General features: G+C 50.2%; 5 protein-coding genes across 5 annotated transcripts; 1 reads left to right on the forward strand and 4 right to left on the reverse strand.

The window, feature by feature from the left end:
- Positions 1-1476: 1476 nt before the first annotated feature.
- A1O9_06840 (uncharacterized protein) lies at positions 1477-2138 on the reverse strand. Its single transcript, XM_013403787.1, has 2 exons — positions 2004-2138; positions 1477-1947 (listed from the first exon to the last, which is right to left on the reverse strand). The coding sequence occupies exon 2, from the start codon at positions 1812-1814 to the stop codon at positions 1554-1556; it is 261 nt and encodes an 86-aa protein (XP_013259241.1). The 5' UTR covers positions 1815-1947; positions 2004-2138; the 3' UTR covers positions 1477-1553.
- A 3369-nt stretch (positions 2139-5507) lies between these two features.
- On the reverse strand, positions 5508-5805 carry A1O9_06841 (uncharacterized protein; the record flags this gene model as incomplete). The annotated part of the gene is made up of 1 exon (XM_013403788.1): positions 5508-5805. Exon 1 carries the CDS (start codon positions 5694-5696, stop codon positions 5508-5510), a length of 189 nt encoding a protein of 62 aa, XP_013259242.1. The 5' UTR covers positions 5697-5805.
- Positions 5806-6310: 505 nt separating this feature from the next.
- A1O9_06842 (uncharacterized protein) lies at positions 6311-8214 on the reverse strand (the record flags this gene model as incomplete). The annotated part of the gene is made up of 3 exons (XM_013403789.1): positions 6311-6591; positions 6708-7075; positions 7136-8214. 3 exons carry the CDS (start codon positions 8212-8214, stop codon positions 6311-6313), a joined length of 1728 nt encoding a protein of 575 aa, XP_013259243.1.
- Positions 8215-9268: 1054 nt separating this feature from the next.
- A1O9_06843 (uncharacterized protein) lies at positions 9269-10504 on the forward strand (the record flags this gene model as incomplete). Its single annotated transcript, XM_013403790.1, has 1 exon — positions 9269-10504. One exon carries the CDS (start codon positions 9269-9271, stop codon positions 10502-10504), a length of 1236 nt encoding a protein of 411 aa, XP_013259244.1.
- Positions 10505-10671: 167 nt separating this feature from the next.
- On the reverse strand, positions 10672-11211 carry A1O9_06844 (uncharacterized protein; the record flags this gene model as incomplete). The annotated part of the gene is made up of 1 exon (XM_013403791.1): positions 10672-11211. One exon carries the CDS (start codon positions 11209-11211, stop codon positions 10672-10674), a length of 540 nt encoding a protein of 179 aa, XP_013259245.1.
- Positions 11212-14133: the final 2922 nt, after the last annotated feature.

Genomic DNA, 14133 nt, shown 5'->3' on the forward strand with positions numbered 1-14133 from the left:
TCACTCAGGCCATAAATCTGAGTGGTATTGATGACTTCGACTCCGTGAGCCTTTACAATCTGCAATGTCTTTTTGCAGTACCCATGGTCGGTGTACGGGGTAATCCAGCCGATGTCGGGGGCGCCGAAAAAAAACTATCTGGATGCTTTCTGATGACATTCTGAGGGTACTGGGATTTGGGCTTACGTCGTAAGATGGTTTTCGGTTGTCGGCTGGAAAGAGAGGATGTCGAGCAGTGGTCAACAATCCAAAATCACCAATGGAGACTGCGAGCTGCTTTCTTTAAGTCGTTCTTCTTGAGCAATATTGTCGGGAAACGGGCCAAAAGCGACTTGCAAAGAACCCCCAAAGAAGCTAGACATTCGGCCATCCTGGCGTGAATGGCTTGCCTTGGAAACAAGAATCAGAGAGTACGAATCAAGGGGGCAGTATCATGGGCGGGCTTTGAAAGTTGGTGAATGACGAACCTTTAACGCTGCGTCAACGTACTGCATTGAGACTTCTGGATGGCCCGAACGGCTCGTGTTGTTTCTGGTTCAATCTACTCTATCCTGAAAGTTGCTCCTTCCATTTAGATGGTTCCATTCGATTTCGGCTTTTGGCAATGCAGGAGTAAGCAGGAGACAGGCAGTCGCACAGGAGCCGGGCAAGATATGCCCCCGTACCTTCAAACAACACAAGCTCATGGTCCCATGATCGCCCGGAAAAGGTCCAAAGCCCAACAATGGTTGCCTGATGAGGTGGAGGAAGGCTCAATGGTGCAGGTTTGTGTACGCAAGCACTGAAGCCGGCATTGGAGCTCAATCATGTCCCCTGACGAATGGGATAGTGAAACAATATTGATTGCTGTTCTTTGAATGACGGTTTATATTCCAACGTCATGGCTCCAAACCCATCAGTCTTAGGAATAATGTTCAATCTTATGGTCGCAAACTGCGGTCAAGCTGGCAAGAAATACGGCAAAGTAGAACCAAATATCGTAGCCGATACCCAGGCAACTTATGTTTGGACCACATAAGCTACAACTGTCATAAAACAATGATTCGCCGGCCAGTCAGGGAACCATTGAATTCCCAGGCATCGAATCCAATAACGTAAGATCAAAAGTGTACATAGCAGATAAGACGCCTAAAAGTGCTCATCATATGACCCTCCGGCCACCAAAACCAGCCTCTCTCGCTATGCGGGCTGAAAGTAGTCGACCTGGCCTGAAATGGGCCGCGTAAAGTCCAAATATACCGAACAGCAGAGGTGATCTGGGAGTGCATGTGCCCCGGCAAAGCGAGGCTTTGCTTTCACAAACTCATATTGATGCAATCAGTGCAATCAGTTGGAGGGGCCAGGGGGCGGTCCGAAGCCTTCATTGGGACCGAGTTGGTCTGGAGATGCAAACATTTGTTCCTCGGATCTGGCCGCCTCTTTTCTCGACATGTGACCTGACCATAAAGGTGTAGAGCTCATTTCATGGTCTCTTAACCATGTCCCTGATAAAGTTCTCGAAACCCTGGTTCCACTTGGTTGGGGGCTGGTTTCCTTGCCAGTTGCATTCGGCGTTAGGGTGGAAGGTAAGGGCTGGGGCATGGAATAGCATCTCTTGTGGGATGAGTCAGACTGGAACGTCGTCTGCAAGAAGGTTTCGAAACTCGGTAACCTGCAAATCTTTGAAGGTGAGCCAATATGTGATGATACCGACGGCGTTCGTGTCCGCGAGGGCAATGTTTCACTTTGTGGTAGCGGAGGAGAAATCTGTTCACTTTGTACTGTCGACGGAGAAGAGGCGGTGTTTTCTCCCAACATTTCATCGTCAGGTTCATCTGCACGATGACCCTTTCGTCCCACAGTCATATGATGATAGTGTAATCTGCAAGCCAGCTCTGACTTGTGTAGGCTATCTGCAATCTGTTTGTAGGGCATTTTTTGGTGACGACTTCGAAACAGAAAAGATTCCTGCCACGTGTTAGCAGTGACACTGTGGTGGACGTGGTGCGAGGGTATCAGCAAACCTCCTCGTCAGTCCAGCACTTGATCAGCTTTCCTTTGCGGACCTTGTCCTTCCTTGACGAAGTCGATGCTTTTCGTACCTGTGGAGATCTTGATGATGATCTGGCGGATGAGCGGGGTGGTAGAATTGTTGAAGTCGACATCGCACACTTTATTGTTCAAAGAGTAGAATAGGCTCGACGCAGACGTATGGTCTCAAGGCTTAAAAGCTGATGAAATTCGCCGACGAAAATGAAAAGCCGAGCGATCGTGATAGGTGCCGGGATGTCGTAAGTCTCATGCAGGAATACGCTGGGTGTGCGAGTAATAGCGCGGTTCCTCCATTCCAATTCATTCCAATCCATCAAGTATATAACTACCACTTTTCAAGATGGGAGTCTCATCCGCCTTCGTGATACAGCGAGGCAGATTCAATATTGGCTATGGCGATGTGCGGCCAGATGAAAGACCTTCGAGATGCAAGACTTAATGACTTGTCACTCAGTTGGTTGGAATCCTCCGTCACTGCATGGGCATGAATAGCCGCTGATACCGCTGCAAGTGGCTTGCATTAGGAAGCCATGGAGTACCAAGCCGTCCCCAGAGACATGAGCATATAACGTTACAGGCAGTGCCTTGGGGGTCGAACCAAGCAGCATGGCATTGCGTCTGACGGCACCAATCGACTCAAGTACTTTTGGTCCACGAAGAGGCCATTCTCAATTAGCGGTAGAATGTCGAGATTCCATTGGAGCGACCGCCAATTCCTTGCTCATAGAGATTGGAGCTTGAGCCCCCCTGGGTTTCCCAAGGGTGCGAGCTCAGCATCAATTTCAAGCCATGCAGGACAAGCACAGCCAAAGCCGTGTAAACCCCACTTAAATGACGACTTACCATTGATCCATGTGTGAAATACTCCGATGGCTAGAAGACCTGCTGGTGAAGTAGATGCCACCGTGCTGTGGGTCGGCCTTTTGGGGACCAGAGCAACGAATCGGAAATGATATTGTAGGGCCCAACAAGCGCTGGAGCTATGGGCGGCTAATTTATCAGAGGCGAAGCCAGAAGAAGACGGCCAAGCAGGACCAGGGGGAATAAAGCACGCTATTGAGACTGGAGACATGAGATTCTCAAGGGGTGTGCCGCTGACCGAATACGACCTACCTAAGTGCGCAGTAGGAAAATGAAGGTGTGGTAGCGACGAGACGGCTAACAACACCAGCAGTGCCGCACGAACTTCTCAATTTGGGGGCCCACCCGGCGACCAGGCCTCGCGATGGGAAAGCCCATCGAGATCAGTCCTCTGCCAGTTAACATGAAGGGTCAAAGAAGCTATTGGAAAACTTGATGTACCAATACCATGCTAGGGGCCTTTGGCTGAGTTTGTGCAGGTGGGCCCGAAGCGAGCACCTGGAGTGGCAGTGCTTTCATTCATTCTCCAGCGATTCGCGACAGTTAAGATCATCCAAGCCTTGCGGCAAAATGACTTGTTCTGCATCAGCTCCTCAAGGCTGGAATTGGAGTCCAGCAGCGCAGGAACTTGTATGAACATCAACGCGTGCAGAAACGTGTGGGAAGTCGGGACCTACTTCCAACTTGCCAGGTGTGCACACCGAGGGCCCCCTGAGTCCCGAGTCCTGCCTCTGATCGACAGGCGCCCCCGCGCCTCCCTGGGCAAACCCCGGGCCGAGGGGGGCCATCGACCCCTCTCAAACGCGTCTTCGGCGTCTCTTGGCCGGAGGCTTCATTGGCCTAATGACTCGCTGTCCTCCAATAAGGCTGAGGCCCTGAGTCGGCCGTTCCAGTCAATGCCATCACATTTCGGAAGCCAGGTGCAGTACTCCAGGCCTCGTACCTAGGTCTAGGTGCATTCATCTTGCCCTACCATTCATGGTCTTGCATGTGAACATCCTCTCAGTGTTGCACGCTGACTTCTCTTATTGCAAGCTACTCGTCCCGTAAGCCTAGAAATGTGACAAGCGGCCCGAGCCTTAAATACAACAAGAAGGTCACAATAAGACCGAAGACCTGGACGGTGCCCTACCCTTATGCTTCCATCATGGCCAGCCGTCCAAATGAGACGTTGGTATCACGATCCTTTGGCTCAACTATTGTGACTAGATAGTGATGGAACCAGGCCGTCGGAGTATTTCACTTCCACAACCATCAGACTCGGCAGACCACCAACATCTCACTTGATGCCCATGTCGTCTGCAGCCCTTGGTCGACTGAGACTCAGTGGGAATGATTACGAGAAGCCCAAGCCCGTCCGGGTGGTTGGATGGTCTCATCCTCGAAACCTGGACAACCGGGTGAGGCGGGTCCTAGCTTGGCTGAAGTTGGGACGATAGGGGGATCAACATGTGAGTAGGAAAGTTCCTACACAGGTGACAATGAGCCACGACCTGTTATCCTGGTTCGTAACCTCGGTCGCCTGCGCCGAAGAGCTCGCCTCAAGGACAGAGAGCATGTGGCTCTTTATACGAACACTGCCCGAATCCTTCGACATTTCTGCTATTTGTTGACAGTGACCATGACCATTTTCGACCTCGAAGCATAAGAGATAGTGAGAAGGCCTCAAAGAACATTTGCTGCGAGTGGTTCTCAGAAGCGTGGGGCGGGCTTATCTTCTGGCTGTATACCAATGGTAACATACTTGCCGTCATTCACGAAAGATATCAAAATCGCAATTTCTAGAGATATCTTGCCTGACCAAGGATTCTAGGTTGGCATGGTTTATGCACTACTACACAGTAGAGTTTTGGATTTCTGTGAGCGACATGTCTTGCGCTGAGAACAGACCTGGGCGAAAAGAGTGACATTGGAAGCCAGGAAAGTTCCTCATGCCTCGCTTCATGAACTGTTTAGTTAAACTTTCCACCACAGAAGCCGGCGGCTCGACCCGCTTCAGGCGTGGTTCCCCGAAAAGACTCCTCCCCCCCAAGTCCAATGTTCGGCGTTTGGTCGCCCAAGTTAGTGGGGGCGTGCATGAACCCCACAGGAAATGACTCTAATTTTTGAGTGTAGTGCTCAGTCAGGACTCAGGCGTCCTAACGGGTGCATGGTTGGGAGTACACGCATCAGCATGACCAATAGGCACGTCAGTATCTCCAAAGCTAGCAGTTCAGCCGTTGAATTTCTTCACGTAACCGCCAGGGCATTGAATGGTGTCATCCGAAGCCAGCTGGCCTATTGGATTTACCCACGAGCCATGTACATGTAGGCACGCCCTTCTTCTTTGCCTCGCGCCCGCTTCCAATCATCTTCTCTTTGAAATCCACTATCACCTGGCCCTCTACTGGGACCAGGTCGTGAAGGTTGCGACGTTGCAGCGTTCGTTAGACCTATGCCCCAATGGCTATCAGGCATAAATCATCACTGAAGACAGCCTTACGGGATGAGTTTCCAAGTGGCATGGTGAAAAATGCCAACCCAGATTTAGGATCTAGAATCTACACTACGCCAGGTTTCTTAGCTTAAGCAGTCTTTGCAAGAGCCTATTGATGACACAAAGACTTGGTGTCAAACTAAGGCTTCTCACCCAGTGCCGCCACACGATTACCTTCCCTCTCGCCCGAGTAGTCGTTCGTGGTCGTGTAAAAGGCGCTAAGGTCGTCCCCGATGGCCAAGTCGGAAGCGAACTTGGATGTCGTAGTTCTCAGTGATGATCTGGAGAAGTTAAGCCTTGAGGACCACACTTTCCCTCTACGTGACATTGTCAATCCATCCGTGCACTACCTGGTGAGCAGCGCCGAAGAGGCTCTTCCATCCGGTAACGGGATTGGTGCGAACAATGGGATGGGAGGCTGTAAATTCGATTGATATTGGCATTTGGTGGACATTCTTTGAGTTCACAGGTACATACCACATCCCCTTTAGGAAGGAAAACACGATTCTGGCATATCTTACACGATCATATCACCAGCCAGTTATAGACTTGCTAAAACCTTAAAGGGTAGAAACGATTATGAAGCCAAGAGTAACACGGGTCGCCGTGTGGTGAGGTCCTTCCCGTCAGTGGGCAGGATAATGGCGAGATATGGCAACACTAATGAGAGTTTCCCAGTGGACGAACATCGCAATGATTTGGGGAATTGCGTGATGGACACGTTCAACGTGTCTTACGTGATTCACGAAAATTCTTCAAGATAGGCTGAGATGCTTCACAATGCTCTGAAATCCCAAGAACAAATTCGGCCAATGGAATTCAAAGCGTGCGATATAGAGGTACTCACACAGCGTGGCCAAATCGAGGAATTCAATCCTCCTCCTCCTCAGGCCCCAAAGCCACCATTTTCACCCAGGGGATACCTAAGAGGGTGAAAGACGCTTACACGTGCTCGACCTGGCGATCAGCAGCAGCAGGGCCACTTGCACGCTGCTGGCCTTTCTCTGCAACGCTGCCCCGCATAGCTGCCGCAGTGCTTCTTCTCTTCTCCATTCTCTTTCTCCTTCCAATCTCTAGCTCTTGTGCGAACTTGCTCTTCATGCGGAGCTTTTCGCCTCGGAAGTAGAAATAGTACACGGGGATGATCACAAGAACTGCCAAGCAGGCCAGCACGACCGAGGGATAGACCAATTTTCGGTCTTCAGGTCCCACATTCTCATAGACTATTGTTTTTAAGCATCAGTGAGGAAGTCATTCCAACATTTACCAGGGGAGGACTGAGAAACACAACGTGGATAAGATCCATAGACATGAAAAAGAATTGCAAGGAGTGACTTACATGGATGAGCGTACAATGCAGCAATACCGGCCAGGAGGTCTCTAGCCAAGTCATTTCCGCCAGTCGCTGATGCTGCATACGGTCCATAAGCGGCAATCATATAATCAATGCTCGACTTATACACAGAGTAGTTGGCAATGCCGACGATCGCGGTAAAAATGAGCGGTGCGATCCAGTGGACTCGAGGCGGGCCAAGGGACGTCCATGCGAAGCCCATCAAGCCAATTGCAAGCAACGGTGCCAAGAACAAGAGCCACCAGAGACGGCTCTCGGGGGAAAGAAGGTCTGGATTTTTCTTGCGCGTCTGATTGTGGTGCCAAATCACAGGGAGATAGGTGAAGTATGCAATAACGTAACCGATCAAGGAGCTGTGAAGGTTGTTAGTAAGTATAGTCCCACATATGACTGACTGGGTTGGGAAGTCTTACGATAAGAAACAAAGACCTATCTGATAGGTCTCGAAGTCCCATTGTTCAAACACAGGTGTGAAAGCTTCGAGGAAGGTGAAGATGAGAGAGTCCGAAAACCCGGACAGAAGTGAGAGGAATAGCACGATGGGCTCTGTGAAAAACATCAACCACGGGCGCCACCAGATCTTGCCGACCTCTTTCCAGCTGAAGCGCTCTTTGAAAGGCTTAAGTTCATTAGGACCATATATATTGTGCTCGCCATTCTTGCGTCGTTTCTTTGCTTCGCGGTCTAGAAGAATTGTGGCGCGAGTTTCTGGGACGAGGAAGAAATGCGCGACTTGGACGATACCGCCCATAATGAGCAGAGTCCAGAAAATCCAATACCATTCTCGGTATTGTCCGACAAATCCTCCTATCACCGCGCCCGCGGGCGCGCCGCCGACGGAAGAGAGGATGACGAAAGCGACAGCGTACTGAAATCCCGTATCTTCTGCTTGATACAGGTCAGCGATAACACCAAGAGTGACTGAGCCTCCAGCTGTTGAAAGGCCGCCAAGGGCTCGTGCCACAAGTATCGTGCCGAAATTTGGAGCTAGCGCGCTTGGAATTTGCCAGATGTTCACCAGAAAGAGAGATAACTGTTGGGTGGGCCAACGCCCAAGTTCCTCGGACCAAGGTGCCCACAGTTCACATCCGATGGCATAGAATATGAGGAATATTGCTTGACCGAGTCTAGCCTTGGTCTCGGAAACTCCGTACTCCTCGGAGATGCCCTCGACGGCAAAGCCGTACATCGATGCATTGGAGTTCATTGAAGTCTGAATCAGGAGAATCAGTACCAAGATAGACCATTTCCGCCACTCAGGTAGAGAGTAGCCCAGCTTATCGTAGGCATCGTCCTCGGTGAGCTCAACCTTGCCATCTGCGCGTTCAGGCTGAGAGGCGTCCTGACCTGTTGCTGTCAGGTCCTGGCCCGCAATTCCAAGAACTGATTGCTTTTGGCCAGGAGCCTCATCAACGGCGTTTTTCTCATTGTAATGCTCAGGTTCCTGGTCTGAGTCTCCATGGACCGTAGAAGATCTAGTTGATCCTGCCATCGTGAATGATATCAATCAAGTTCTAGCAGACATGAGTGGTGGCTGAAATCCAATAGGGTAGAGCAACAATGAGCGTTTGTTGGTAGCCAAAGCACGCCAGAATCGATATGCTCGAAGGAGGAGCGAGATCAAAGGACTTAATCCGTGAGGGCTGACCATGTAAAAAGCACGCCTTTGTGTACCTGATGCGGTATTACACATCATACCAACGATGACCTCATAGCGCAGGCGAAGGCCACGACACCGAGGAGTGTTATAGTCAACTAGCCACAACCTTACACGGTAGAATGCGAAGGGGATTCCGTGTTTGGAAAGGGCTTTCTGTCTGCATGCATTCCGGGTCCAATCGTTCAAGAGTGGATGGCAGGGTATACATATCTCATGGCAGCCCTCGTGCTGATGCCATCGAATTCGCTATGGAGATCTTGCAAGGACAGGTCAGAATCCCAAAATGCCATGATCTCATATCGAACAAGCCCACACAAGAGACGGCAAGAAAAATGCTTTTGACCCGCAAGAACATCAAGGCGTTGCCTGGGGCGTTGAGTGCACACAAAGATTGGATGGTTGAAAGGGTTGGCGACGTGTAGGCACCAAGCTCGTGTCTCTAGGCGTCTCTAGGCGCCCTTGGCAGGCGTGCCGGAGAGCTTGGCTGCATCAGAGTGCTGCTTATGACGTATGGAGCCTTGTTCAGAAAATGCAGATCCCAGACCCAGAGAGAGCGAGGAGGAAGCATTCGCAACACAGTTGAACTGGCAAACGAAACAACGGATTTGCATGTCTAAAACACACAAGATGAGGACTGAGGCAAGAAGGATGCCTGCTGTAGACACTCACTCGTGGCCTTGTAGAGAAGCTTCAAGCCAAGGACGCTTAGAATGATAGATTAGATTAGGTTCACATTTGGGCAGGTCTGCCGACGAACGTCAAACGGACACGTTGGCTGTTCTACGAGTCGAAACTTGAAACCTCACGCAAGGGGGCCAACGATCCGTGTATGGGCGCGCAAACCTGATATTGAACCATTCGAGCCAAACTCCTCGCTCTTGCCAGGATGCATGTCCCGTCTGCATTGGCAACTTTGGCTGTGCTTGTACGGCGCGGATATTCTCCAGCTTCAATATTCGTCAGCGCCCACGAAGACGGTTTCGCAAGTGTAGACGTACAAGAGTTGTTCCAGCAGGGCGAAGCTATTCTGTACTCGGGCGAAAACAACGGTAGTACCTCCACTCCATGGTCCTATGAACCAGCTTGTACTCAAGTTCTCGATAACCTGGGGAGCACTCTCTGCGTCTACACCAGCAAGACATTTGGAAATAACAGGGGCATTTCACTGTTCACAACGCCAACCATTGCCGAAAAGATAGCCATCTCTGCTCCGTTCCACACTTCAGACGCACTGTCCGATAATGCCATCAATACATATGAATCTAGATGGTACACAAGCCCAACTCCTGGAAGGGGATTGGGACTCTTTGCGAAAGCTCCTGTGAGGCGTGGAGAGACGATAACCGCCAATACCCCAGTACTAGTTGCGTACACAGAGGGTTTTCTCCCTAAGGCTGAACGAGAAAAGTTCCTCCGTATCGCCGTCGACCAACTACCGGCTCCAACAAGAGCGTCCTTGCTGGAGTTATCTAACCTTTACCGTGATCCTGACATGTTACTTCAAGGCGTCGTCAGTGGCAACGCTTTCGATTTGCAAATTAGTGGTAGGGGACATCTCGCTATTTTCCCCGAGGCTGCAAGGATAAATCATGCATGTTCACCAAATTCCCTATTCCGGACGAATTCTTCCCTACTGTCACATCAAGTTCTTGCACTCCGCTCTATCGACAAGGACGAGGAGATCACCATCGCGTATTCCAACCCACTTGAAACCTATGCAGAACGCCAAAACCATCTCCGCGACTCATTCCACTTTACCTGCACGTGCTCACGATGTTCACGTGGGGAGATAGCAGATGGACCATTGAAGGAGATTGCTGACTTGCAAGCAGCGCTTTCGGATTGGACGCCTACTTCTGAAGCCAACGTCAAGAAGGCCGAAAGGCTGATCAAGATCTATCAAGACGAGGGCCTTGATGGGTACATCGATCCTGCCTATTGTCATGCTGCACTGACATACAATTCTGTTGGAGGCTTGCGAGGGGCACAGAAGTACATCAAACTGGCACTTGAAGCCAACAAACTTCGACTCGGACCAACAGCATCAGATCTTGGTGCTTGCAACGGCATGGCTGAGAATCCTCAGGGCCACTGGAGCTGGAGAATGAGAAAGCCGATTTGAGGATATTCTACACCAAGTATCTTAGGGACCTAAAGTTCTCTAGGTACCTTTTCACCTTTCCACTGGGGAAGTGGCTCCCAGAAGCCACGAACAGCACTGTTCAGTCCCCAGTAACACCAGGCACCTCGCATCTCGCAGCAGCAAATTTTCTTCTGCTGGCCTACCCTTTACAACTTCGGAAGAAATGAAGGGACCCCTTCGGCCTCCAGAACATCCTGTACAGATGACTTTTTCGCCACTTCCACCACCAGCTTTGTGTATTTGGGATACCTATGTGCCATTTCGGCCCCGGAAAAATTTCCCCAGCACCAAAAGACATACAAGAGGATGTCCACAGCGGTGAAACTATCACCCACTGCATGTACTCCGGACAGATCCGACTCTATCTTCTCAAAACAATCTTCTACGTTCTTCCATCCTTTTGCTTTGATCGCATCGTATAGGGCTGGATCATCGGCATATCTGTGTGGCCTAACGAGACCTCCAAAAGCTTGACCGTGGAGAGTTCCAGATAACCAGTTGAGCCATTCATATGCCCGTACAACCTCAATGTTGGAACTGCCGAGAAAATTATGTTCTGGGGCAAGCTGGGATATTGCTGTGAAGATTGCTGGCGTTTCTGTAATCACATTCGTATCAATTGAAATGACAGGGACTCTCATCTTCGGATTGATTTTTCGAAAGCTCTCAGGAAGACTGGCGTTCATTTCCACTTTTACAGCTTCGAATTCGACGCCTATCTCTTTCAGGAGTACATGGCAAGCAAGGGAACAAGCTCCGGGGGAGTAATACAGTATGATTGAGGCCATATTACAGCAAGTTCTGCACGAAAGCTCCTGGAGGAAGAGTAAGGCCTCACATATCTCGAAGCTTGCAAATGTCTGGTATTAAAAAGAGCTCCTGTCTGCTCTGAGTCATTGGAAATAACAAATTTGCGGATGTTGTCCTCCGCAGCCTACCTCTCGAAATGGAAATGTTACCGGGTTATCTGAAGATGTTGTGAACTTGTGATATTCCCTACGTCAGCGTTGATAGGGCGGCAACACAGAGTGAAAGCAGCAGCCACCCGAGGTCCTTTCCCAAGAACCCCTCCACCCCCCGGCTGTACGAGCTACTCTATCAGGGAGCCAGCGCCAGAAGCATAGATAGAATTTATCAGCAGGGTGGAAACCAAGCGCACCAAAGGCTCGACTCTGTCCTATTCCACTACCAGGCCAACCATCGCCAAGGCATATTCCGGGTATGTTGCTTCTATTGGAACCAGATTATAAAGACATTACATAAGTGCCGAGGCAGTCGCTGGCTTGGTGGCTGGTAACCCACTTACGAGATGCCTCAGAGTAACCATCAGGACATGCGCCTCTCCTGCGGATGAGCAGGCTATATCCTCCTCTCTCACTGAAATTACAGTGTGATGAAGTTGCTCCAAGCCCTATTAAAGCTTCTTCTGATGGTCGATACAAATGGATTGCCGCAAGGGACATGGTGGGATTGGCATATCCTAGAACCCGACCAGAGCAAACGGTCCTTCCCATGGTACTTTACGTGGCACCTCTTCCTTACACCCGTGGGGATCTTGATGTAAGAGAACGGACGCTGGGCACAAAGAAGCGATGCTAGCGCACCTCGCTACTCTCATCGGTTCGCCGCTCAGCTGGATACAAATTGCAATTATGTCCCTCCTGTTTGACATAGGAGCAATACAGTTTCACTTCATCAGAGGGTCAGGATTTAATAACGAGCGGGTTCGTAGTGATATGGGTTCCCCTTTGGTAAGAACCTACGCATACCCCGAGCTAAAGATCGAGTGTTTCATCTACAAGTGGATTCCATTGCCTAGCCTACCTCGATCTATGGAACATGATCATTGATTTCCCTGCCAACAATCGATCCTCTGCTAGAGCTGACTTGTAAGGGAAAACGTTCTCTACATTGGATACGGGCTTCGCCCAGAGCGTCTACTGTCCTCGAGATCGCTTGTTGTGATAAAGACACCTAAAGCATACTGGATGTGCCTTAATCCCACCAGATTTCTAGATGCGTTTGCATGAGAAGTTGCATGACTTTCTGTCAGCTTGTCTTGCGACCAAGCCCACCAAAATTTCTCCTGCTGTCATCTAAGGCTGCTGACAAGCTCTATGGCAGTTGTATAATCCTGTTGTCAATCCTGCCCCTGTTTAAAATTGCAATAACCATAAATTTCTCACCTCTCTCATTACGCCATCATTTCATATCTTTGATAACCAGCGCTAGCGACATGCGCTGGTCAGCGCGACCCTAGCATGAATAGCCACCCACCATTGTAGAAGATGTGTGGCGTCCGCAAGGAAACAAAACGTGCAATACAAGAGTCAGGTGCTCTTGGGCTGACAGTCTCGTTGTCATAACTCCATGAACCTCTATATGTCGATGATGAGACGCGATCGGTTATGACTGAATTCTGGGGTAACTTTACCGAGCCGACCACCAAATGAAAAACCCGTCTCCTTCTTCACGAAACAATGCCCGTAGTATCGCGCCACTGAGGTCTAGCTCTATGAGGCTACAACCGAATCAAACACGAACGAAAGTCTCCAGCCCAACCACTGCAGCTCCACGAGCGATACTCCGTCCCACGTGTTAGTCAGCGTCCAGCGAAGTTTGCCAAACAGCTACCAGAAGAATTGATGAGTGGCAGAGCATTGTCACAGCCAGGTCAGCTAGCACCATCTTCGGGCTATCTATAGCCATATACGGCTTCTTTTATTTGGGTACAGTGGATCTCCACTTGTTGAAAATTGATTAGTACAGTCTCGCAGACGATGCGTTCATCAAGATCAAGAGGAAAAGTATTTCAATCTATAGAGTGGTCGTTTACCGGGGCTACACGAGTACTCGGGTATGCAAAACTGCTAGCTGATTGTGGGATATCGAGTGAGAACACCGGGTAGTGGTTCCCACTGGCTCGAGGCATCATCTTGCGCAATGAACATAATGTGAGTGGATGATTCGCCAGTTACAGTGCAAACAGCTCAGGTTACTACGGGGAAAACGGAATGTCCTCCCACGGTCAGGTGGCAGTCCGTCCCTACTAACCAGTACTTTCTTGCCCGCGTAAACGATAACCTGGATATATGGAGCTCAATGGGGGAAAGTCACCTGATCAACTCCCATTGGAAGGGGAATAAGAAAAGGCATCCAGCCAAGGTTGGTGAAGCCGTATCGAAGCCTACGGCACCAATCTTGACGCTGCCCATGCTGGCTAATTTTGCTCAGGCAAGCATCGATGCAAAAGAACGATTAGCGCACCATATCGTTTTACAAAATGCTCCGCTTTGCCCAGGCTGCCCAGGTCCGCCGAGAGCTGCCAAGAACTCTTGGCCGCCGATCAGACTCCGCTCCGTCACAAAGGCGTCATCTGGTCTGACCACTACGTTGGTGGGGCTCCGCTGAACATTCACATCTCCTTTTCGCGATGTTACCTTTTGCCCTTGGCAAGGCATATCGAGCTTCATCAAAGGGTGTTTCTTGCAACTTCTACCCCGCCTAAGGGGCCGTGGGGAGAGCTGAATTGTGACGTGCTCCATGCGCCAGTCTCAACGTTCGTTGACCGATGTTACACTTGGGTCTTGACCCATCAGACAGAGCAT

The sequence above is a fragment of the Exophiala aquamarina genome (genome assembly GCF_000709125.1).
Source record: "Exophiala aquamarina CBS 119918 chromosome Unknown aczIA-supercont1.5, whole genome shotgun sequence".
NCBI classification, from domain to species: Eukaryota; Fungi; Ascomycota; class Eurotiomycetes; order Chaetothyriales; family Herpotrichiellaceae; genus Exophiala; species Exophiala aquamarina.

Coding starts and splice junctions, on each gene's coding strand:
- A1O9_06840 (XM_013403787.1), bottom strand. CDS start 1,814: ATGAACCTGACGATGAAATGTTGGGAGAAAACACCGCCTCTTCTCCGT.